This window comes from Grampus griseus, assembly GCF_964374135.1.
Source record: "Grampus griseus genome assembly, chromosome: 1".
Classification (NCBI taxonomy): Eukaryota; Metazoa; Chordata; class Mammalia; order Artiodactyla; family Delphinidae; genus Grampus; species Grampus griseus.
Window position 1 is genome coordinate 22703654 of NC_139017.1, and position 24827 is coordinate 22728480.

Genomic DNA, 24827 nt, shown 5'->3' on the forward strand with positions numbered 1-24827 from the left:
TGTGAGCTCTACTCGCTCTCTCTAACCCTTTGTACATGTGGCTGTTTCACAGGCTTTGTCCTTAGTCTTCTCTTCTTATGCTGTGTCCTCTCCCCAGGAAGGCTCAACTAAGACCTATCTGCTGATGACTCCTATTTCATACCGCTCCTGGAGTTACCGATGGAGATACCCAGCTAAGTTACCAGACATCTTCACCTGCATGTCCCAAAGATATTTCAAACTCATCAAGTTCACAACTGAACTCACTGTCTTCCCCAATCTCCCCCAGACCTTTTCTTCTTCCCTTTCTCCTGCATCAGTCAATGGCATTACCACCTCCACTGGCCCAGGAATCATTCTACTTTTTCCTCTCCTGCATACCCCACATCATTCACTGAGTAAATCTCAAAACTGTTTCCTCCTCTCCGTTCCTAAGCTAGTGCCTTAATTCAGATCCATGGCTTTTTTGTTGTTGTAAAATATTGGCTATATTCCTTGTGCTGTACAATATATCCTTTAAAACATTTTTTTTGGAGTATAGTTGTTTTACAATGTAGTCTTAGTTTCAGGTGCACAGCAAAGTGAACCAGTTGTACATATACAATATACCCACTCTTTTTTAGATTTCTTTTCCCATATAGGTCATTACACAGTACTGAGTAGAGCTCCCTGTGCTATACAGTAGGTCCTTTTTAGTTATCTATATGCCTGTATTACTGCATGAGCATCTTAAGAGGTCTCCCCATCTCCAGGTTTGCCACTTCACTTCAGTCTTTGTGTGAAGCTGGAGCCCTATAATATGCAAATCAGCTTAAAGCCCTTGCATGGGCAGGAAAACTAGAGTGGCAGAAAGCAGGTCAGTGATTGTCCAGGGTTAGGGGTGCAGGTGGTGGGATTGAAGATAAAGAAGCATAAGGGAACTATTCTGGAGATAGAGATGTTCCTTATCTTGATTGTGGTATCTGGTATACGGGCATATATCCAATGGTTTTAATATATAAATGTGTGTGTGTGTGTGTCAAAATGCATCAACCTGTACATTTAAAACTGGTGTGTTTCATTGTACAAAAAAAAATTCTTCAATAAACTTGATTAAAGAAAAATACCCTTCTATACCACTCCATTGCCTGGAGAACAAAGTTCAAATGTCTTCTCCTGGTTTAAGTGATGACATGATTTCTTCCCTTGATTCTTTTCTTCCCCCATCCCCCAAATACCTATCACATTAAATACACTACAGATCTAAAGTGGGCCTAGATATCCTGTCCTGCCTTGCCCACCTGTTGGACATCCACCATGTTTATCTAGATTCGGCTTGTGCCATCACTGTAGCATCCCCCCACCCACACGTGATCACTCTTCCTTTGTGTTCTACTAACCCGACATAAATATCCATCACATAAAGTTTTCGGTTGCATTCTTGTGTTTATGTCTCCTCTCGCTTTTACTAAGCTGTAGGTGTGACAGCTGGACCCTAATGTCTCCATTCTTGTAGCTCCAGCGCTTATCACTAAGCCGCTCAATGTTTGCTGAAGAAACTTAGGCTTCACCATTGGAGTCCAGCCCAAAGAACAGCGGGACAGATTCTCCTCCAGTCCCATAGGGGACGCTGTGGCAACCTCCATCGTTTCCTCGCTCTCCACTTCTCTGGACCAGCTCCCAGAGCCACACGCTCGGGGCTCCACCTCCTACTTGGCAACATCCCTCCTTTCCATTGGGCGAGGGCGGTCAGGGCCGTCCAATGGAACGACGCGTTGGTGCGAAGAGGCGCCACCATCGTTGAGCGGCTGGGTCTCTGCCGCAGTAGGTGGCTGCGAGAGGTAGGGAGGTCGGTGGGCCGCGTCGCGTCGCCTCAGGTCCGTAGCTTTGCCTCCCTCTCCTGTTCTGCCGCGGGCCCACGATGCCGCAGTACCAGACCTGGGAGGAGTTCAGTCGCGCAGCGGAGAAGCTCTACCTCGCAGACCCTATGAAGGTAAATCACTGGAGGGGCCAGTGCCTCTGTCCCAGCCCCCGGTCAGGATAACTTCTCTGCCGTCCGCTCGGCCTTCGAAGCTTCTCCAGCATCCTGGTAGGTGCTGTGAGTGAGGAGAGACGGACCCCGCCAAGTCCGCTTGTTCCTCCCTTATTAACGGCCGATGAAGCCCTGAAACGGGCAAGATCGGGGTCATTTCAGGGCCCTTAGGTAACCTTCCTCCGCCCCCAATCCCTGAACATCCCTTATGGCTGTCGTTGGTTTACGTGTCTGTAAGGGCAGGGCTCCTCCCCCTGCAGTTTCGGCCTTCTGTCCCTCAGCTGTTTTGGTGCCCTTGTCCCGTACTACCTCGTGTAAGATAAAACGGTTATGTTTTTCTGCCACCGCAGAGAAATTTTGGAAAGACCCCAGTTTGGAGGCATCTACAGCCATTAGCGTAGTGGTTCTTAATCTTTTGGAGGTCAGTGCCTTTTTGAGAACATGAGATGCTTGCACCCTTTTCTCAGAAAAATCCACTTGTACGTAGAAGTTTGTAAACAATTTTAGAGGGCCCATGGATCCCTGTAATTCATGCATGGCCCCCACAAAAATTATAAGTGAGTGTCAGAGATTAGCTTATTATTAAAAAGCAAAGAAGTCGCAAGGATGAGAATATAGCATTTGGGTCTTGACTTTTCTTCCTCTCAGGTTTTTATTTGTTTTATTGTCATCTAAATAATATTTGAAGCAGCTCCCTGTTAATTAGAAATTTTGCTAGCGGGACTTCCCCGGTAGCGCAGTGATTAAGAATCTTCCTGCCAATGAAGGAGACATGGGTTCCATCCCTGGTCCGGGAAGATCCCACATGCCGAGGAGCAAGTAAGGCCCTGAGCCACAACTACTGAGCCCACGTACTGCAACTACTGAAGCCCGCGCTCTCAGAGCCCTGCTTCACAACATGAGAAGCCGCTGCAATGAGAAGCCCGCACACCGCAATGAAGACCCAATGCAGCCAGAAAAAAAAAAAAAAATCCTGCTAGCTTTTTAGACCTAGATAAGTAATAAGAAGCTGTAAAACATTCTTAGTTTCATTCTTTGCAATACAAAGATGTAATAATAACAAATTATGAAATGAGTTAGATATTTTTGAAATTGAGTACTTTGTTTATGACACAATTTCTGGCTCCTCCATTTGGTAGATTTTGTTTGTAGGGCCATCTGTTTCTTTAAGCAGTACACCATGAGGACAATACAGGAATTTTGTCCAGAAGTACCCACAGTGTAAACTAAAAATATTTGAAAAGGTAGTAAAAATAAATACAAATTCATATCAAGAGTAATCATATTTTAAGAATGTGGTCATTCTTAGGGAAAATGAAAATAAAATGGCAATTATAGAGCATTGCTGTGAACAAGGCATGTCTAGTATAGGCAAGAGAGCGAGAATCTTTGAGCTCTTTCCCCAATCAGAAAATTCCAGTGGCCTAAAAACTTGTGCCTTCTTATGATAGCCTTGCACTAGTTAAAAACTAGTGATTTTTTTGATTGGAAGGTGAGGGGATGAGTGGGGAGATACTGACAGTTATATTGAGTACCTTGTATGTGACAGACATTTTATATATATATTTATTTGTATAATTTATGTGAACAATTAAGACAGCTCCTTGAGGTAGACGAATAAACAATCTTAGATACACTAAATGACTTGCTTAGTCTCTAAGAAATGAAGCCAAAATTTGAACCCACGTCTCTAAACCCCATGTTCATGCTATTTCTACCGGTCCATACTGCTGGGACTAAAAAAGAAAAGAAATTTTGTCAGAACTCTTTGGGATCTGTTTTACAGAATTCTGTCTTCTCTCCCTGTTGATTACATTCATCACCTTTTACCATTCTCTGTTGCATCTGCTCTAACTGAAGATGGCATTATTTCTGGACCACTCTCATACCACAGCTGTCTAAAACACAAAAATTGAACTCTCAGTTTCCTGCTTTAAACCTGGTTCTTCATTGATTGCTGGTAGACATCCGGACTCCCAGTCTCCAGTCTGACCCTCTCTCCAGTCTTGCTGGCTTTGTCTTCCACCATTTCCGCCATACTCAGCCCTAGTCTCATGAAGCTACATAATGTATCATATCTTCAGACTGCCACTTCAGCTTTTCTCCTAACTTCTTCCGTAAAAGAAAAGAAAATGCATTTCTGAAGCCATCTCCATAAAGCCTTTTCACACTTCCCCTTCTCCCAATCTAAATTACTTGCGTTCTCTTTTAACATTTTACCTGTATGTGCCTTTATAGGGCTTAATTTATGTTGTCTTATGTTTTGATTATTTTGCTTGGTTGAATTCAAAGTTCCTAAGAAAGCAAGAACCTTGATTTCTTTTTCTCTCTTAGTGGCATCTGACATGGTAACTTAGGCGCTCTCTAAGTTACAGAATGGACTCTCTTGTATAGTATCACAGACCTTTGAACTCTCATTTCTACTCGCCATTGAGTATTCTTTTAAGTGAGAGTTAAAACCTTACGTAGTTGTCATGCTTAGTATATTTTTTAGTTTCAGTTTCTTTTTGTTTCTGGAGGACTGAATTTTTTTAAATACGTAAAACTGAATTTAGTAGCTCAATAAATAGAATCAGTTAGGTAGTCTAAAGGTACTTAACCTAGTTGTCATTATTTATACCTACTTAAGTGCTTGGTGCGTTCCCTTTCCTCCCTCACCAAGACAAATCTCAGGGTGGTATGACTTTTGTTTTTGCAATCCCAGGAGAGCAGAGAGCATAATGGGAAAAGCTGTAGGAAAAGCTCTAATAGCCCTTTTTATCTAGTTTCCAGAATTGTCTTGAGGGTCCTGTGCTACATTGTAACCATTTTAAAATTATGTTCCTGTTTTGGCTTATAGATACTTAGCACTTTTTAAAACAGCTAGCTAAAACTAAAGAAGAGTTGTTTATTTTGGTTAACAAGAAACTTGACTCTGCTGCAGTACACTTTCGAATCCATCATTTAAAGTAGTAAAAATAATGTTCATGGAAGTTGTAAACTCTATTGGGAGACGTCTTCTTTTATTGGAATATTGTAATACCTAAATCATTTTCTTGGCTTCCTAACTGTAGAATACCAAACAACAAAAAGTGCTGTGTAGCATGGCACTCAGTATAGGAGTTATTCTGGATTTAGAAAGTTGTTGATGGAGACATCATGTTGTGCCATCACGATAAAGATGTGATTTTGCTGAGTAACTTAGCCTGAGTCCACCTCCTGAGAGCCATGGGAAAATGGAAGGTATGAATTGCGACTGCAGTGCTCTTTCCTGGGGAATGGATTTGAACTAAACTAGCCATTTCTGCTATTTTTTTCCCCCATCTTTGCCTATCATTCATCTGTGGCTAGGTGTGTTGGTATTGTAGGGGAGAAAAAACCTTCTCCTTTACTCTCTTAGGTGTTATGACTGGGGCTCTGCAAATTAACAGGTAGAAACATACATAGCACAGAAGTTCACAAAGAAATGTGACCTGAGGAATTTGGGACCTATATGCCATCTTAACAAAGGGTGGGAAAGAGGCTGGACAAAGGAAAAGAGGTTTGGGGCTTCTGGGAGGGGGTAAGTTGTGAGAAGGTGACTAGGAAATGTATGGGAAATAAGAGTTGTTTAGTAAGGTTTGTTAGGGAACAAACCGTGTTCTCTTTTCCCAGGGAGAGGGAAACACCTTTACAACTGGAAACTTATGTCACCTTTACAAAGGTTAATTTATGTCCTGCTTTTGGCCAGAAAGGGCAGAGAGCTAATCGCCTTCAGCTCAAAACATTCCTTATGCCCAAGTGGTATACTTTGAGGTGGCAAGCTGTGAATACCCTTCAGTATATTATTCTGACTGGCAAGAAATGCCAGACCACCTTAAGAGTCTCACAGGCTCTCTGAATATGGATGTGTCTTGGGAATTTTCAGTACACCTCTTCAAAGTGGCTGAAAATAAAATACCTGACTATTTTAAGTCTTAAAAAAATTGCAGCAATAGAAATGAACAAAATCCTGTTTTCCCACATTTCAATAATAAGTTTACAGTAAAGGTGCCTTTAGATGTTTTGGCTATTAATTCTACAAGGATCCATTTTAGCCCACCTGAAGACTAAATTATTTATGAGAAATGTCTTCTGACTTCACTGTTTCTAAATATGTATTTTTATTTCAGGCACGTGTGGTTCTCAAATATAGGCATTCTGATGGGAGTTTGTGTATTAAAGTAACAGATGATTTAGTTGTAAGTATACATTTTTATTTGTTGCATACTTTCAGATTTGTTTGAGTTAACCATTTGTTTGAAATTATTTACATAGAATTTATGCAGGTCACCCATTAGGATGCTTATTTCACATTTCATTCCCAAGTCAAGAACCTTGGTCTAGAAGCTTTTTTTTTTTTTTTAACATCTTTATTGGAGTATCATTGCTTTACAATGGTGTGTTAGTTTCTGCTTTATAACAAAGTGAATCAGTTATACGTATACGTATGTTCCCATATCTCTTCCCTCTTCCGTCTCCCTCCCTCCCACCCTCTGCATCCCACCCCTCTAGGTGGTCACAAAGCACCAAGCTGATCTCCCTGTGCTATGAGGCTGCTTCCCACTAGCTATCTATTTTACGTTTGGTAGTGTATACATGTCCATGCCACTCTCTCACCCTTTCACAGCTCACCCCTCCCTCTCCCCATATCCCCAAGTCCATTCTCTAGCAGGTCTGTGTCTTTATTCCCGTCGCTACCCCTAGGTTCTTCATGACATTTTATTTTTCTCAGATTCAATATATATGTGTTAGCATATGGTATTTGTCTTTCTCTTTCTGACTTACTTCACTCTGTATGACAGACTCTAGGTCCATCTACCTCACTACAAATAACTCAATTTCCTTTCTTTTTATGGCAGAGTAATATTCCATTGTATATATGTACCACATTTTCTTTATCCATTCATCCGATGATGGACACTTAGGTTGTTTCCATCTCCTGGCTATTGTAAATAGAGCTGCAATGAACATTTTGGTACATGACTCTTTTTGACTTATGGTTTTCTCAGGTTATATGCCCAGTAGTGGGATTGCTGGGTCGTATGGTATTTCTATTTGTAGTTTTTTAAGGAACCTGCATACTGTTCTCCATAGTGGCTGTACCAATTCACATTCCCACCAGCAGTGCGAGAGTGTTCCCTTTTCTCTACACCCTCTCCAGCATTTATTGTTTCTAGATTTTTTGATGATGGCCATTCTGACCAATGATATCTCATTGTAGTTTTGATTTGCATTTCTCTAATGATTAATGATGTTGAGCATTCTTTCATGTGTTTCTTGGCAATCTGTATATCTTCTTTGGAGAAATGTCTATTTAGGTCTTCTGCCCATTTTTGGATTGGGTTGTTTGGTTTTTTGTTATTGAGCTGCATGAGCTGCTTGTAAATTTTAGAGATTAATCCTTTGTCAGTTGCTTCATTTGCAAAAATTTTCTCCCATTCTGAGGGTTGTCTTTTGGTCTTGTTTATGGTTTCCTTTGCTGTGCAAAAGCTTTCAAGTTTCATTAGGTCCCGTTTGTTTATTTTTGTTTTTATTTCCATTTCTCTAGGAGGTGGGTCAAAAAGGATCTTGCTGTGATTTATGTCAGAGTGTTCTGCCTATGTTTTCCTCTAAGAGTTTGAAAGTGTCTGGCCTTACATTTAGGTCTTTAATCCATTTTGAGTTTATTTTTGTGTATGGTGTTAGGGAGTGTTCTAATCTCATACTTTTACATGTACCTGTCCAGTTTTCCCAGCACCACTTATTGAAGAGGCTGTCCTTTCTCCACTGTACATTCCTGCCTCCTTTATCAAAGATAAGGTGACCATATGTGTGTGGGTTTATCTCTGGGCTTTCTATGCTGTTCCCTTGATCTCTATTTCTGTTTTTGTGCCAGTACCATACTGTCTTGATTACTGTAGCTTTGTAGTATAGTCTAAAGTCAGGGAGCCTGATTCTTCCAGCTCCGTTTTTCGTTCTCAAGGTTGCTTTTGCTATTCGGGGTCTTTTGTGTTTCCATACAAATTGTGATATTTTTTTGTTCTAGTTCTGAGAAAAATGCCAGTGGTAGTTTGATAGGGATTGCATTGAATCTGTAGATTGCTTTGGGTAGTAGAGTCATTTTCACAATGTTGATTCTTCCAATCCAAGAACATGGTATATCTCTCCATCTATTTGTATCATCTTTAATTTCTTTTATCAGTGTCTTCTAGTTTTCTGCATACAGGTCTTTTGTCTCCTTAGGTAGGTTTATTCCTAGATATTTTATTCTTTTTGTTGCAATGGTAAATGGGAGTGTTTTTTTGATTTCACTTTCAGATTTTTCATCATTAGTGTATAGGAATGCCAGAGATTTGTGTGCATTAATTTTGTATCCTGCTACTTTATCAAATTCATTGATTAGCTCTAGTAGTTTTCTGGTAGCATCTTTAGGATTTTCTATGTATAGTATCATGTCATCTTCAAACAGTGAGAGCTTTACTTCTTCTTTTCCGATTTGGATTCCTTTTATTTCCTTTTCTTCTCTGATTGCTGTGGCTAAAACTTCCAAAACTGTGTTGAATAAGAGTGGTGAGAGCGGGCAACCTTGTCTTGTTTCTGATCTTAGTGGAAATGCTTTCAGTTTTTCACCATTGAGGATGATGTTGGCTGTGGGTTTGTCGTATATGGCCTTTATTATGTTGAGGAAAGTTCCCTGTGTGCCTACTTTCTGCAGGGTTTTTATCATGAATGGGTGTTGAATTTTGTCAAAAGCTTTCTCTGCATCTATTGAGATGATCATATGGTTTTTCTCCTTCAGTTTGTTAGTATCACATTGATTTGCGTATACCGAAGAATCCTTGCGTTGCTGGAATAAACCCCACTTGATCATGGTGTATGATCCTTTTAATGTGCTCTTGGATTCTGTTTGCTAGTATTTTGTTGAAGATTTTTGCATCTATGTTCATCAGTGATACTGGCCTTTAGTTTTCTTTCTTTGTGACATCCTTGTCTGGTTTTGGTATCAGGGTGATGGTGGCCTCGTAGAATGAGTTTGGGAGTGTTCCTCCCTCTGCTTTATTTTGGAAGAGTTTGAGAAGGATAGGTGTTAGCTCTTCTCTAAATGTTTGATAGAATTCACCTGTGAAGCCATCTGGTCCTGGGCTTTTGTTGGAAGATTTTTAATCACAGTTTCAATTTCAGTGATTGTGATTGGTCTGTTCATATTTTCTATTTATTCCTGGCTCAGTCTCGGCAGGTTGTGCATTTCTAAGAATTTGTCCATTTCTTCCAGGTTGTCCGTTTTATTGGCATAGATTTGCTTGTAGTAATCTCTCATGATCTTTTGTGTTTCTGCAGTGTCAGTTATTCTCCTTTTTCATTTCTAATTCTATTGATTTGAGTCTTCTCCCTTTTTTTCTTGATGAGTCTGGCTAATGGTTTATCAATTTTGTTTATCTTCTCAAAGAACGAGCTTTTAGTTTTATTGATCTTTGCTATCGTTTCCTTCATTTCTTTTTCATTTATTTCTGATCTGATCTTTATGATTTCTTTCCTTCTGCTAACTTTGGGGTTTTTTTGTTCTTCTTTCTCTAATTGCTTTAGGTTCAAGTTTAGGTTGTTTATTAGAGATGTTTCCTGTTTCTTAAGGTAGGATTGTATTGCTATAAACTTCCCTCTTAGAACTGCTTTTGCTGCATCCCATAGATTTTGGGTCATCGTGTCTCCATTGTCATTTGTTTCTAGGTATTTTTTAAATTTCCTCTTTGATTTCTTCAGTGATCACTTCGTTATTAAGTATTGTATTGTTTAGCCTCCATGTGTTTGTATTTTTTACAGATCTTTTCATGTAATTGATATCTAGTCTCATAGCGTTGTTGTCGGAAAAGATACTTGATACGATTTCAATTTTCTTAAATTTACCAAGGCTTGATTTGTGACCCAAGATATGATCTATCCTGGAGAATGTTCCATGAGCACTTGAGAAAAATGTGTATTCTGTTGTTTTTGGATGGAATGTCCTATAAATATCAAGTAAGTCCATCTTGTTTAATGTATCATTTAAAGCTTGTGTTTCCTTATTTATTTTCATTTTGGATGATCTGTCCATTGGTGAAAGTGGGGTGTTAAAGTCCCCTACTATGAATGTGTTAGTGTCGATTTCCCCTTTTATGGCTGTTAGTATTTGCCTTATGTATTGAGGTGCTCCTATGTTGGGTGCATAAATATTTACAATTGTTATATCTTCTTCTTGGATCGATCCCTTGATCATTATGTAGTGTCCTTCTTTGTCTCTTCTAATAGTCTTTATTTTAAAGTCTATTTTGACTGATATGAGAATTGCTACTCCAGCTTTCTTTTGGTTTCCATTTACATGGAATATCGTTTTCCATCCCCTCACTTTCAGTCTGTATGTGTCCCTAGGTCTGAAGTGGGTCTCTTGTAGACAGCATATATATGGGTCTTGTTTTTGTATCCATTCAGCCAGTCTGTGTCTTTTGGTGGGAGCATTTAATCCATTTACATTTAAGGTAATTATCGATATGTATGTTCCTATTCCCATTTTCTTAATTGTTTTGGGTTTGTTATTGTAGGTCTTTTCCTTCTCTTGTGTTTCTTGCCTAGAGAAGTTCCTTCCTTTAGCATTTGTTGTAAAGCTGGTTTGGTGGTGCTGAACTCTCTCAGCTTTTGCTTGTCTCTAGAGGTTTTAATTTGTCCATCAAATCTGAATGAGATCCTTACTGGGTAGAGTAATCTTGGTTGTAGGTTTTCCTCCTTCATCACTTTAAATATGTCCTGCCACTCCCTTCTGGCTTGCACAGTTTCTGCTGAAAGATCAGCTGTTAACCTTATGGGGATTCCCTTGTGTGTTATTTGTTGTTTTTCCCTTGCTGCTTTTAATATGTTTTCTTTGTATTTAATTTTTGACAGTTTGATTAATATGTGTCTTGGTATGTTTCTCCTTGGATTTATCCTGTATGGGACTCTCTGTGGTTCCTGGACTTGATTAACTATTTCCTTTCCCATATTAGGGAAGTTTTCAACTATAATCTCTTCAACTACTTTCTCAGTCCCTTTCTTTTTCTCTTCTTCTTATGGGGCCCCTATAATTCGAATGTTGGTGGGTTTAATGTTGTCCCAGAGGTCTCTGAGACTGTCCTCAGTTCTTTTCACTCTTTTTTCTTTATTTTGCTCTGCAGTAGTTATTTCCACTATTTTATCTTCCAGGTCACTTATCCGTTCTTCTGCCTCAGTTATTCTGCTATTGATCCCTTCTAGAACGTTTTAAATTTCATTTATTGTGTTGTTCATTGTTGCTTGTTTCATCTTTAGTTCTTCTAGGTCTGTTAAATGTTTCTTGCATTTTGTCTATTCTCTTTCCAAGATTTTGGATCATCTTTACTATCATTATTCTGAATTCTTTTTCAGGTAGACTACCTATTTCCTCTTCATTTGTTAGGTCTGGTGAATTTTTATCTTGCTCCTTCGTCTGCTGTGTGTTTTTCTGTCTTCTCATTTTGCTTAGCTTACTGTGTTTGGGGTCTCCTTTTTCCAGGCTGCAGGTTCGTAGTTCCCATTGTTTTTGGTGTCTGTCCCCAGTGGCTAAAGTTGGTTCAGTGGGTTGTGTAGGCTTCCTGGTGGAGGGGATTAGTGCCTGTGTTCTGGTGGATGAGGTTGGATCTTGTCTTTCTGGTGGGCAGGTCCACATCTGGTGGTGTGTTTTGGGGTGTCTGTGGACTTACTATGATTTTAGGCAGCCTCTCTGCTAATGGGTGGAGTTGTGTTCCTGTCTTGCTAGTTGTTTGGCATAGGGTATCCAGAACTGTAGCTTGCTGGTTGTTGAGTGAAGCTGGGTGTTGGTGTTGAGATGGAGATCTCTGGGAGATTTTTGCCGTTTGATATTACTTGGAGCTAGGAGGTCTCTTGTGGACCAGCTCTCCCACCTCAGAGGCACAGCACTGACTCCTGGCTGGAGCACCAAGAGCCTTTTCGTCCACACGGCTCTATTACTATCTTTTTGAACCACAGTGCTTCACAGAACAAAGCTTGGGAGTTGATATGGTGCATAGTGAAGACTTCATTCAGTGTCAGAACATGAAGCAAATTCTCTGTTTCATCCTTGGATCTTAACCTTAACAATTCAGTTATTCCCTCACAGAAGTCCACCCACTGGAGTGAAGGTTCTCAGCCCCACGTCGGGCTTCCCAACCTGCTAGTGTTGGAGGGTCTCCTGCAGAGGCGGGCGGTGGCTGTGGCTCACCATGGGAACAAGGACACTGGCAGTAGAAGTTCTGGGAAGTACTCCTTGACGTGAGCCCTCCCAGAGTCTGCCATTAGCCCCTGGAAGCAATTTTTATAGGCACTTGGAAAGATAATTCAACTTACTTCATTAATGCAGTATGTTAAGTGTAGTTTAATAACTGCTGTCTTCGGACCCTAAGCAAGAGGAACATAGAGACCAAAAGTGGATATGAGGAGTGAAGGTTTCTTTATACGTGTGTGAGAAGTAAATAATGGATTTGAACACAAGTTATAGGCTCTGTAATTGTATTTCTGACCTTCCCTGTCTGCTCACTGTCTGTTCCTCACACCCCATTCATTCCTTACCCCTCTGCCATCTGGTTTCTGCATGAAGTCTTCCACTCAGACTGCTCTTGGTGAGAGCTCAGCAGCAGCCCCTTTATTTTCAAACCCAGTAGCCTCAGCAGTTCATATTTTATGTGACCTCCTGGCTGCTTCTGAGAAAACCACTTCTTGTAGAAATTATTATTTTGGCATCTGTGCTCCGTTTTATCTTGTTTTTCTGTTTCATTCTTCTTTGCTAATTATTCCACTGATGTGCCCCCATAAATATTGGTTTCTCCAGGATTCTGTTCTTGATCTTTTCATACCACTTCTGGACCAACCCATTAAGTCCAGTACTGCCTGTATCTGTCTGTTTCCAATTTTGTACCTTTAGGTCATATTTTTCTTTTGGCTTCCTGACTAGCTCTAAGTTGAGCATCCTGCCTCCTCTACTCGTTAACATTAGCCTGTCTAGAATGGAACTCATCATATCTTATCAAACTGGCTCTTCCTGTTTTTTTCTCTGTTACTTGCTCAGAAACCTGGGGATCATCTTTGGTCCCTTCCTTTCCCTCATTCTCACATTAACTATTCCTTCATTTGAAAAACTTGTATTTTGATCCTCCGATAAGTTCCATACATTTTGCTGGGCATTTGTGAATTATTGATTCAAGCTCCCTCGTCTCATTTTCTGCCATGAACTCTCCATCTTGACTGCTAACTTCTTAACTTTAAGGACTCAGTGTCACTCACCTGGACTAGTAGAATAGGCTCTAACTGTGTCCCTGCTTCCAGTTCATCCTTTAGTCGTCCTATGCTGCCCTGCCGGAGTGATTTCTAAAAATGCAAATTTGGTTGTTACTACCCTGCTTAAAAATCTTTAGTGGCCAAAAAAAAGTCTTTAGTGGCTTCTCATCACTCATAATGTAAATTCCACCCGCATATCCTGTCTAATCTTCGTTTTTCAGTGTTACTTAAGGGCTCCTTTCATATGCCATGATGTCTTAGGCCTCTGCGCTTTTTTTTTTTTTTTTTTTTTGCGGCACACGGGCCTCTCACTGTTGTGGCCTCTCCCACTGTGGAGCACAGGCTCTGGACGCACAGGCTCAGCAGCCATGGCTCACGGGCCCAGCCGCTCCGCGGCATGTGGGATCTTCCTGGACCGGGGCACGAACCCGTGTCCCCTGCATCGGCAGGCGGATTCTCAACCACTGCGCCACCAGGGAAGCCCAGCCTGTGTGCTTTTGAACAGTCTGTTTCCATCTCTGTAATATTGAATCCTACCCCTGCCCCAGTGTGACAAACCTGCTGCTTATCTTTCAAAACCCAGCTCAAAAGGATTGCTTCATCTCTTACTTTTATTTCTGCCTCTTTTTGTGCTGTGTCACAATTGTCTTATCACATTGGACTTTTAATAGATTGTGAGCTTCAAAATAAAGATAGATCACTAATATTCTTACCAGTATTTGTAGTGACTAACATGGTGTCCTGACCCAGAGGGTACTTAGCAAACACTTTTTTTTAATGGATTAATTCTTTAAAAAATTTAATAGTGACTTTAAAAATGACTTTTTGGTCATATATTTTACTATATTTTTGTTCAGGGTTCCATTGTGAGGTTGTGTGAAGTCAGATCTTTTAATGATTACCATGTCTTCCAAGAACCAATTGAGTTTGGTGAAGTAACTGTGAAAATGTGGAAAAGGAAGAATAAATTGAGCTCTGTTGTGCTAAACCTAGATTCAAGAGATCTGAATCCTAAGCTTAGCCATCTACCAGCATTTCATCCTGGGGAAAGTTCAGGCCAAAAGTTTTGGCTTTGGGGGCCATAATTTTCTTGTCTACGAAGTGCCACAGTCATAGTCTGCTTACGCAGTTGGGTTGTTGTGGAATGTAAATGAAATATGTGGAAGTGCCTAGCACTAGTGCCTGCACTTAGTAGATTCAGTAAATGTATACTTGAATCTCGAGCATTCACACTGAGAAAAAGTTTACTTATGATTGTCGCAGAGTGAATAGACGTATCTACTGAAGAGAAGTTGGTATATCCTGCTTTAAAAATAGAGGAAAATGCAGAATTGAATTCAATACAAGAGGCTTTATCTCCAGATGATGACTTTTTGCCTCTGGTAATGATTAAATATAGTTAAAGGATTCATGGTAAGCAGTATTGGAAAGAACTTTATTTAAAATTGATGATTCCTGTGACAAGATCTAAATATGAAAAATACTTTTTGTCTCCTTTCTTAAAACTACTGAGAACTACTCCATGTCTAGAAGGGACCAAAGATACAATCAAACCCATCCTCCTAAACAGTAAATATATGAATCAACTCCAACATAAAAATTTGTTTTCTAATGATTCTTAAAGAAAAGTTTGTATACTTCAGTAATTCATTTTAATGGCTAATAATTCCTTCACAAAACTCATCTTAGACTTCATTATTATCGTCATGGAGCTTTGACTTTTTTATAGTCCCATTTATGCATCATTTTTTTCCAGTGCCATGACTGATTTATAATATTGTCTTCTGTGGACCTAAAATCTTTCTGTGTATTTTAATGAGAAGGTGTTTGTTCTTCTCACTAAACTGTAGTGAGAAGGTATTTTTTCTTCTACAGAACGTATACTAAAATTGAAACGGTGGAGATGATTATGGCCGCTTTACAAAATTGTTAGACAAATTTGTACAATGCGTGGATAAAATTTTTTTAAGCAAGTGAATTAAAGGCTGTATGAATTCAGATCAGTTGGGCATGATGGGGTTGAATCCAAAGTACTTAAGTTGATGAATATTACTGTAGGATCATGAAGTTCCCATTGTTTAAAACTCACGTGAATCTAAGATGCGCTAAAGAAAAATGGATCAGTGTTACAAGATGAAAAAAAGACTGCCAGCTTAAATTGGATAATTTTGAAGATTCTAGAACAAATGGTTTTATGGCCAACGATAAACAGATCTTAAGTATCTAATGAAGAATTGAATTTATAGCAAGGAAGAATTTGGTTTGGTTTAAAAATTATAAGTAATGTCAGAAAATCAAGGTTGAATAGATTTATCTCGTTTGATTTAGGTAGCAACCAGCAGTAAGCAAGGGATTCCAGATTTTTTTTAAATTATCATTAACCCTCCCCCCCTCCCATTTCACAAATAGAGAAAGGGATCCTAAGATTTATATGCTTTTCCCACTGTAACTCAATCATTTATGACCAGATCCCAGGGAGAAAATATCTAATTCCAATCTTGAAGTCTTCTCATCAGACCATGGCAGAATTTGAATACGTTATTCAACTGGTCATTTTTGAGAAGCTTCTAATAGAGTTGTTTGTTTTTTAACCACAGCAGTGGCATTTGAAATATTATAAATACTAAACTTAAGGAATGTAATTGTTGGGGACTTGGAAACTTGAATGTAATTTCTTTAGTATGACCTCCAGAGGAAGTAGAGCAAAACAGTGGTAGGAAAAGACTCAAAATTTTATCCAAGCATACGTTTGCTACGTCATTGATAATCTAGTTTTACATAGTTAATGTGTGCTTTTAAAATTTCTGACAGTGTTTGGTGTATAGAACAGACCAAGCTCAAGATGTAAAGAAGATTGAGAAATTCCACAGTCAACTAATGCGACTTATGGTGGCCAAGGAATCCCGCAGTGTTGCCATGGAAACAGACTGAATGGTTTGAAATGAAGACTGTCATGTTCCTAGGAAGTAAATATCTTTTGAATTTGAGAAAGTGTTGGGACAGAAAATACTTTATGTAACTAAGTGGGCTATTCAGAAGCCAAGAGATCATTTTTTGTACTTTATTTTTTAATGTTTACTTTAGAGAGCTAGGACTGTAAATGCTTTCAGTTAAAAAACTTTTATTTATTTTTGGAAATGGAACAAGGAATGGCTCTATCTTGGAAACTTTTTGCAGATTGTTTGATGTTAGGCAAAATAAATAATTACTCTCTGGTAAGTTTGTATCAGTAATTTGAAAATGAGATATCAAGAAAAGCCAGTTCTTCCTTAAATTTAGTTAATCTGTCTTTAAAAGAAAAATTAAATGGAACCATTTTGCTGGATTGATGTATTTCTTTTGGAGCATTAATTTTGTGCTGTTGATGACCAGCAAATATAAAATACGGTAACTGGAATTAACTGTGCACAGCAGTATAGCTGATTATATATGGTAGTGTAGTCTCAATTATATCTAAAGATAACTATGAAAACAAGTATGCTTTACCTTAAACTTTACAAATTTAAACTATATTTTTAAATATAAGGGATTCATAGTATCATTAACTTGTTGAGCAAAGACTAACTTTGAATCTAATTTTCATGCCTAGAAACGTCTGCTGTTACTTTAAATGCATGAACAGAATGCTCACTAATGGATCGAAACCACCATATTACAGGAATATTTGCCACATATTTGCCATCTATATTTTCTCAGAAGGGCTAAGGATTATTTGAACTGTTAAATTTTTGCATACCTCTCTGACACCCCAACCCATTTCTCTCATTACTTAACCAAGGTGTTAAGCATGACTCTCACAACTGTTCTCCATTAAATCAGAAGTATGATATTATTTGATATTTATCTTATATTTGTAACCTGAGTTTTACCACCTGAATATAATGTTCACATGTTGATTCTTACATTAAAATATTTTTTGTTAGGGATTTGTTGTGTTGACCACCGTTTTAACATGGAAAGTTCCATTAGCCATATGAATTTTGGCATGTTTCAGAGAGATCAGTAAATAAAATATTACATGAAGATATATTGTTTCTCTTTAAGTTTTTAACCTCTCAAGAATTACTTATTTCTTGACTGGGATATTCTATATTTATTTAGACTAAAGTGAGCCTAATGATGCTATATATACATTTTAATTTATTTTGTTTCTTGGTACTTTTATTATATGACTTTCTCTGAGCTGTATGCTATGGCATTTTGTTTTCTTGATTAAGAAAAGTAACATTAGGGCGTCCCTGGTGGCGCAGTCGTTGAGAGTCCGCCTGCCGATGCAGGGGACGTGGGTTCGTGCCCCGGTCTGGGAAGATCCCACATGCCGTGGAGCAGCTAGGCCCATGAGGCATGGCCGCTGAGCCTGCGTGTCCGGAGCCTGTGCTCCGCAACGGGAGAGGCCACAACAGTGAGAGGCCTGCGTACCGCAAAAAAAAAAAAAAAAGAAAAGTAACATCAAATAGTATAGGGTTTTTTGGGTTTTGGTGTTTTCCCCCCATAGTAGGATAACCAGAGGTTTTTATGGCCTTTTTCTTTTTCATTTACATCTTGCACTTTTTAACACTATTTTATGAAGATAACTGGGAATGGGGGGGACTTCTGTTTGAGTTCTTTGAGTCCTTGTAGCTTGCAGCAGTGATTAAGAGCAGGGGTTCCAAGGCAGACTGCCTGCGTTGCAATCTTGGCTCCACTGTTCCCCAGTTCTGTGGCTTTTGAGACAGTACTTCTCTAAGCCTCCATTTTCTTCTCTGGAAGTTGGGCTGACAGTAGTATTCATAGGGCTTTGAGGATTAAATGGCATAATCCCCTTTAAGCCCTTAGCACAGTACCTGGAACACAGTAAAGCTCAATAAACGGTAGCTATTATTACTATTATTGTTATGATTGTTATTTTTCAGGGGACTGGGTATAAGTAACCAGCTCTTAAGTTTTCTCATAATTGTAATTGAATAGTTACTTATAAGTAACGTTTGCCTTTTCTACCGAGCTATGTCTATTATCAAATGCCATTTTTGGCAGGTGAGGTAAAACAAGATTGTCCCCATGGGGAGTGTTCTTATGTGGTGGGGGAAACTGAAATCCTTAAATCTAAAACATGTTTATTTGTATCTACACAAAATAAAATTACTAAGAGAACTAATTGGTGGTGGGTGAAAGTATTGAATCTCTTAAAGACCATATAAATAATAAAACACCAAATTATGTATTCTGAAAATCGCAATGCTGTATACTCTGATTTTTTTTCTTTTATTAGGAAGTATTTCTGGATACTATAATCACACTTTCATGGACTTTTTTTGGTGGGGGGGCTGCATGTCTGGCTTGCGAGATCTTAGTGCCCCAACGAGGGATTGAGCCCCGGGCCCCAGCAGTGAGAGCCCCAAGTCCTAACCACTGGACCGCCACGGAATTCCCCATGAACTAATTTTTAGCAAACTGTTTTGTGATGTATTTGATCAAATGCTGCTTATTCTAAGGTAATCCAAATGAAGTCATCATAGTAATTAAGATTCTAGGTACAGCTAGCGGTTTTGTTCTTCTCTTGGAAAGACCCACTCTCCTTGGAGCACAGAGCCCATTAAGCGTTGTTGGCTACATATGTTCTCTGTTGAAAGGGCTGGCTTCTCCTTTCTCCCTAGCTTGCCAACTTTGTGTCTTAAAAATATAAAATCTCTTAGTCACAGCTCTAAGTCAGTGATTAGAGGCAGTGTTGGCAGCATTTTATAGTTGATATCTTCTGTTAGCCTTAGAAAAATCTAACACAACAATATGATGGTAATCGTCTTGAAAGTACAGTTGACCCTTGAACAACATGGGTTTGAACTGCACAGATCCACTTACATGCCAGTTTTTTTCAAAAATGCATAATACAGTAATACACAATCTGCAGTTGGTTGGAATTACAGTTATGGAGGGCTGGCTATAAAGTTAAATGTAGATTTTCTACTGCATAGAGCGTCAGCACTCCTAACCCCTGCGTTGTTCAAGGGTCAGCTGTATGTAAAACTAATTCAAAATGAGTGAAATGTGAAATTAATTGCCCAAGGACAGTAAGAGGTACTCCTTTCTGCCTACTAAAAATGAAACAAAACCAAATCCCTAGTTAATATTTATTGTTCCCCTTTTAGTAAAAAATACCTTGTTGTGGTAATGGCAATATCATAGTATTTAGTATTATTTCTGTTTTTTGTTTTTTGTTTTTGTTTTTTTTGTGTGTGGTACGCGGGCCTCTCATTGCTGTGGCCTCTCCCATTGCGGAGCACAGGCTCCGGACGCGCAGGCTCAGCGGCCATGGCTCACGGGCGCAGCCGCTCCATGGCATGCTGGATCTTCCCAGACCGGGGCACGAACCCGTGTCCCCTGCATCGGCAGGCAGACTCTCAACCACTGCGCCACCAGGGAAGCCCAGTATTATTATTTTTAAAACAGAAAATATTCCTCTAGTTCTACAGTTAAAATTTATGATAGCATGAGAAGAAAGTCAAAATATTTCATTCTTCTTTCTTACATTAAAAGTAGTGATGGGGCTGGTTCCAGATAAAGATGAAGAAGCATGCTCCACCATGGCTCTTCCACTGAGTACAGCTATGAATGCACAGAGCATCTGTTGGAGGACTCTGAAAAGAAAATAGCAGGTGGGTTGGGCAAGAAGACTAGAATTTGAAGTACCACTGAACCAGTGATGAATGAGTCTTATCATTTTCCTCCCTCTCGTATCCCCCAGCCTGAATTCAACACATTGGAAACCTAGAAGTGAGTACTGGGGTGCAGACCAGGAGTGCCAGAAGCCTTCGGGTCTGACCCAAGAAGTAGAAGGGTAACTTCTAATATTTGGAGAGAGTGCAGAAATCCTTTTTCTTTCCCCCGCCTTTTCTGTGTTCTCTTACAGCCCACCCCCAAGCAATCCCATGGTGGTGACAGTGTCAGCTACTGGCAATGGGAGCCTGCAGGAGCCAAAACTCAGGGAGATAGCCCTACCTTTCCAGTACGGCTGTGTTTCCAAGAGGGTGGAACCAGCCTTCATTCTTTTCTCTCTCTTCTCTATCTGCTTGGCCCTGGATGCAAAAGATGGTGGCAGAAGTACACAGGGTAATTAAAGCCAGATTTCTTTTGGCCCGAGAACCAATAGAAGGAATCAAAGTACCAGCGAGATCATAGAAAGGAAGGAACTCAAAAAAGTGACCTTATAAAGCTGTTTGTGTAGTTCTGAGTCTGCCCCCAATCTGCTAATGTGTGTGGATCTGATTCTTTTCAGTATGTTAAAGACTTAGAAACTGAATAGGTAGACCACCACCCAAATCCCAGACCAGCAGTTGGGAGGCATTCACATACAGCAGGTCCAAAAAGCACTGCAAAAATTTTGAAAGCTGCACCTGTCTTCTGTAGGCTATGATTCCAATGTCAGTTCACCTTCCAAAAACTGACTGGTGTTGAACACCTGAAAGTAACCAAAAGAAACAAAAACAAAAAGCCTTTGCCTGCAACCTTACCAGGTTGACTACCTCCTGAAACAAACAAAAACTCTGAATTCTCCATAGGATTTAAACAAGGCCCAGAGTTGGTAACAATATTCAAAATGTCAAGGATACAATCAGAAATTTTCTGGCATAGAAAACTCCAAATTTGGTGAAAAACTTAAAACCTACAGATTCAAGAAGGCCAGAGAAATCCATATCATAATGGAAATCCAATCACAAACATAATGAAACTGGACAATGATCTGGAAAGCAGCCAGTGAAAAGCATTATCTATAGGGAAACAATTATTTGAATGACTGGATTTCTCATCAGAAATCATGGAGGCCAGCAGGAAGTGGCACAATATTTCTAAATTGCTGAAAGGAAAGAATTGTCAACCAGAATTCTATATCCACAGAAAATATCCTTCAGGAACAAAAGTGATATAAAGCCATTCTTGGATGAAGGAAAAGGAAGAGAATCCATTGCCAGCAGACTTGGTGTAAAAAAGAATTACTAAAGGAAGTTCTTCAGTTAGAAGGGAAATGATACCATAAGGGAAACTGAAACATTTCAGGAGTGAAGGAAGAGCAATAGAAATGGTAATTATCGAGGTTAAAAGAATATTCTGTTGAGTTCTTAAAATACGTTTGATAGTAGAAATAAAATATATATGGTGTTCTCACTGTATGTAGTTGTAATACATAAGATATCAGTAGCATAAAGGAGGAGGATAAAGAGACCCGTATGATAGTAAACTTTCTACATTCCACTCAAAGTGAAAAAATATTTATTCTAAGTAGACTGAAAAGTATGGATATCCTCATCCCTCAAGCAATCACTGAAAGAACTATGCAAAGAAATATAATAACACAGTAGATAAAATGAAATACTAAAAAACATTTTTAAAAAGTGGGGGGGCAAGAAAAGGGCATCAGGAGCAAAATATAGGAAACAAACACAAACCAAATAACAAAGTGGTAGGCCTAAATGCAGCATATCAGCACTTACATCAAATGCAAATAGTTAAAGCACACAGAGATTGTCAAAACACAAAATACTAGAACCAGTTGTACTCTCTGCAAGAAGCTTACTTCAAATATAATGGTATTTGAAGGTAACAAGTAGGTTACAAGTAAGAGGATGGAAAAAACATGCAATGCAAACACTAATCAAAAGAAAGCTACCTGGACTGTGTTAATATTAAAAAGTAGACGTCAAAGGGGAAAGGTGGGGGGGGGGTAGGGATAAATTGAGAGTTTGGGATTGACATAAACACACTACTATATTAAAACAGATAACCACCAAGGACCTACCATATAGCACAGGGACCTCTGCTCAGTGTTCTGTAACAACCAAAATGGGAAACGAATTTGAAAAAGAATAGATACATGTATATGTATAACTGAATCACTTTGTTGCACACCTGAAATTAACACATTAATCAACTATACTCCAATATAAAATAAAATTTTTTTAAAATTAGATTTCAGAGCAAAGAATATTTCCAAGCATAAAGAGGGACAATATATTGATAAAAGGGTCAATTCACCAAGACATCATAATCCTAAATGTGATTTCACATAAACAGCTTCAAAATGCATGAAGCAAAACCTGAACTGAACTGAAAGAAGAAACAAAAATCCACAATTATATTTGAAACCTACAATGCAACTCTGACATCATATATCCAGAGTTAGCACAGACTTCACTGGTTAAAAGCAAAGTCCTCCATGAGACTCCCTCACTTCAAAGACAAGCTGCAAGCTCTGGGGTTCCCAGGCCACCTGCACTTCTGACCAACTGGCTACAAATTCAGGGGTACCCTCTATCCCCTCCGGTTTCATAATTTGCTAGAGTGACTCACAGAATTCAACAAAGCACTATACTTAGCAGTTTTATTATAAAAGGTATGTCAGGACCAGTCAAATGAAGAGACATAGGGTAAGAACTGAGAGGGTACCAAATGCAAAGCTGCCATGTTCTTAGGGCAAATTACTCTCCCAGCACATACATATATGATTACCAATCAGGGAAGCTCACCTGAGCTTTGGCTGTCCATTATGTTTCATCATATAGGAATGATTGAATCATTGGCCACGCACTAGAACTCAATCTCCAACCTCACTGCATCTCCCCAAAGGATGGGCCAGACATCTGGCCTAAGATCACCAACCCTCTAATCATATGACTGGCCCTTCTGGCATGGCCAGGCCCCATCGCAAGTTATCTCATTAGTATGAACTCAAGACATGGTCCTAGGGCCCACCATGAATAACAAAGACTCTTCTATCACTCAGGAAATTCCTAAGATTTAGAGGTTAATTCCCAGGAACAAGGGACAAAGACTAAATAAATTCTTTATTATACAACAATTTACTCAGTAATAAAACTTGTAAGTAGAAAATTAGCAAGGATGTAGAAGAACACCACCACCATCAAGCAGCTGGATCTAATTGACACACAGAACACTCAGGTCAACAGCAGAATACTTCTAGTGCACGTGAGACATTCATTAATGTCATACTGGAAACTCTAGCCAGTGCAACAAGGCAAGAAAAATAAAGGCATCCAAATTGGAAAGGAGGAAGTAACTATCCATATTTATAGATAACATGACGGGACACATAGAGAATTCTATGGAATCTACAAAAAGGCTACTGAAACTAGTAAGTGAGTTTATCAAGGTTGCAGGTTACAAGATCAACATATATAATTTTATTTCTGTATACTGTATGCAATAAACAGGTATGGAAATTTAAAAGACAAATACATTTTTAATATCACAAAGCTCAATATCAAAAAAAATAACTCAATCAAAAAATGAGCAGAAGATCTAAATAGACATTTCTCCAGAGAAGACACAGATGGCCAACAGGCTCATGAAAAGATGCCCAATATTGCTAATTATTAGAGAAATATGAATTGAAACTACTATGAGGTATCACCTCACACCAGTCAGAATGGCCATCATCAAAAAGTCTACAAATAATAAATGCTGGAGACAGTGTGGAGAAAAGGGAACCCTCCTACACTGTTGGTAGTAATGTAAATTGGTACAGCCACTATGGAGAACAGTATGGAGGTTCCTTAAAAAACTAAAAACAGAGCTACCATATGATCCTGCAATCCCACTCGTAGGCATATATACAGAGAAAACCATAATTTGAAAAGATACATGCACCCTGATGTTCATAGCAGCACTGTTTACAATAGCCAAGACATGAATGGATAGAGAAGATGTGGTATATATATATGTAAAACTACTTAGCCATAAAAAAGAATGAAATAGTGCCATTTGCAGCAACATGGATGGACCTAGAGATTATCATACTAAGTAAAGTCAGAGAAAGACAAATATATGATATCACTTATATGTGGAATCTAAAAAAAAAAATGATACAAATGAACTTATTTACAAAACAGAAACAGACTAACAGACATAGAAAATAAACATGGTTACCAAAGGGGAAAGGTAGGGGAAAGGGATAAACTAGGAATTTGGGAATAACATATACACACTACTATATATAAAATAGATAAATAATAAGAACCTACTTAAAAAAAAATTTAAATCATCACAAGATATGCACTGGAAACTACAAAAGATTGCTGAGAGAAATTAAGAAGAGTTAAAAAATGAGTAATATATCTTATTCATGGGTCAGAAGAATTGGTATTATTAAGATCTCATTTTTCCCTAAGTTGATTTATAGATTCAATGCAATGTCAATTAAAATACCAGCAGGCTTTTTTTTTTTTTTTGTAGAAATTGGTATGCTGATTCTAAAAATTTATATGGAAAGCAAAGGACCTAAAATAGCTAAAACAATTCTGCAAAAGAAGAATTAAAGTGAAAAGCTAGGTACTTCCCTGGTGGTGCAGTGGTTAGGAATCTGCCTGCCAATGCAGGGGACACGGGTTTGAGCCCCAGTCTGGGAAGATCCCACATGCTGCAGAGCAACTAAGCCTGTGCCCCACAACTACTGAACCTGCTGAACCATAAAACTTCCAGGAGAAAATCTTTTGGGTCCTTGGCTAGGCAGATACAATTTATAAAAGAAAAAAAAATGGACTTCAAAATTGAAATCTTATGTTCTTCCAAAGACTTAAGA

The 24827-nt window shown here is 38.9% G+C and overlaps 1 protein-coding gene across 2 annotated transcripts; it reads left to right on the plus strand.

The window, feature by feature from the left end:
• The first annotated feature begins 1751 nt into the window (after window positions 1-1751).
• Window positions 1752-17306, plus strand: SRP9 (signal recognition particle 9). 2 transcript variants are annotated; one of them, XM_082677426.1, is made up of 4 exons: window positions 1752-1951; window positions 6121-6189; window positions 16073-16227; window positions 16851-17306. In XM_082677426.1, the coding sequence occupies exons 1-3, from the start codon at window positions 1880-1882 to the stop codon at window positions 16190-16192; spliced, it is 261 nt and encodes an 86-aa protein (XP_082533552.1). In that variant the 5' UTR covers window positions 1752-1879; the 3' UTR covers window positions 16193-16227; window positions 16851-17306. The 2 variants fall into 2 exon arrangements, with proteins under 2 accessions (XP_082533552.1, XP_082533551.1); XM_082677425.1 differs by having other exon boundaries at window positions 16073-17306.
• Window positions 17307-24827: the final 7521 nt, after the last annotated feature.

Excerpts from the sequence above, each read along its gene's own strand:
- SRP9 (XM_082677425.1), top strand. The coding sequence starts at position 1,880 with ATGCCGCAGTACCAGACCTGGGAGGAGTTCAGTCGCGCAGCGGAGAAG. Across the intron at positions 1,952-6,120 it reads ACCTCGCAGACCCTATGAAG|GCACGTGTGGTTCTCAAATA; the intron begins GTAAATCACTGG and ends TTTTTATTTCAG. Across the intron at positions 6,190-16,072 it reads AAGTAACAGATGATTTAGTT|TGTTTGGTGTATAGAACAGA; the intron begins GTAAGTATACAT and ends AATTTCTGACAG.